This window comes from Penaeus monodon, chromosome 27 (genome assembly GCF_015228065.2).
Source record: "Penaeus monodon isolate SGIC_2016 chromosome 27, NSTDA_Pmon_1, whole genome shotgun sequence".
NCBI classification, from domain to species: Eukaryota; Metazoa; Arthropoda; class Malacostraca; order Decapoda; family Penaeidae; genus Penaeus; species Penaeus monodon.
Genome location: NC_051412.1, coordinates 30533982 through 30534699, shown reverse-complemented (window position 1 = coordinate 30534699; position 718 = coordinate 30533982). Strand labels below are relative to the sequence as shown.

Genomic DNA, 718 nt, shown 5'->3' with positions numbered 1-718 from the left:
CATTCATAAAATGCAGGATTTTACCTAGACAACACAGTGTTTGTATGCTCTTTATTGTGGGAAACAATTCATTCAGGGCCAGTTTCATATGAAAAGATGTCAGCTTGCATCATTATTTTTGAACGTGTTCACCGTGATTGAAAACCTTAACGTGGATGTGCTTAAAGTTAGGAAGATCTTCAAACACACGCTCATCTGGAACTCTGCGGTCCAGAGGATAACCATGTGGACGCTTATCGGGGTACACGCCATTAGCACCGTAGTGATTGTATTCGGTATTCTGATGAAGATTGGGCACTGCTGCGTCGGCATCACCATTAGTAACCGCTACCACAAGGTCGAATTCCAGACCTCTATCGTTGCCCTTGGGGAGAAGGAACCTGTTTGGCAGGCCTGTTGCACTCTCGAATTCGGATAGGCCAGCGCCTCCTGCCTCGATCTTTGCAAACAGTGTTTCTATGCTTGGGACATCCGGGACAGTTACCGAAGATTCCGTGCACTTGCGCTCAATCGAATTTTTTCCATTCTTCACTGCAAAGCAAGGAAATAAGAATAATATCCCTTTTCATCGTCTTTATATGCTTATACTATAGGCTTTCATTATACAGACGAATTTTCTATTCGTTGATTATCATCATAATTATAAAAACACATCACCATTAGTATCTATCAGATCATGAGATAAACATGGTAAACATCAAGAAGCAAATTGTTTAAT

The 718-nt window shown here is 41.4% G+C and overlaps 1 protein-coding gene and 1 pseudogene across 2 annotated transcripts in view; one reads left to right on the top strand and one right to left on the bottom strand.

The window, feature by feature from the left end:
• The window catches only part of LOC119590493, an 81035-nt pseudogene that overhangs the window by 42195 nt on the left and 38122 nt on the right, over nt 1-718 (top strand). The gene's annotated exons all lie outside the window — the stretch shown is intronic.
• LOC119590782 (hemocyanin C chain-like) overlaps nt 37-718 on the bottom strand; it is a 2620-nt gene continuing 1938 nt past the window's right edge. Inside the window, exon 3 of the mRNA XM_037939491.1 lies at nt 37-531. Coding sequence (XP_037795419.1) covers nt 113-531 — 419 coding nt within the window. The 3' untranslated portion in view covers nt 37-112. The remainder of the gene's footprint in view (nt 532-718) is intronic.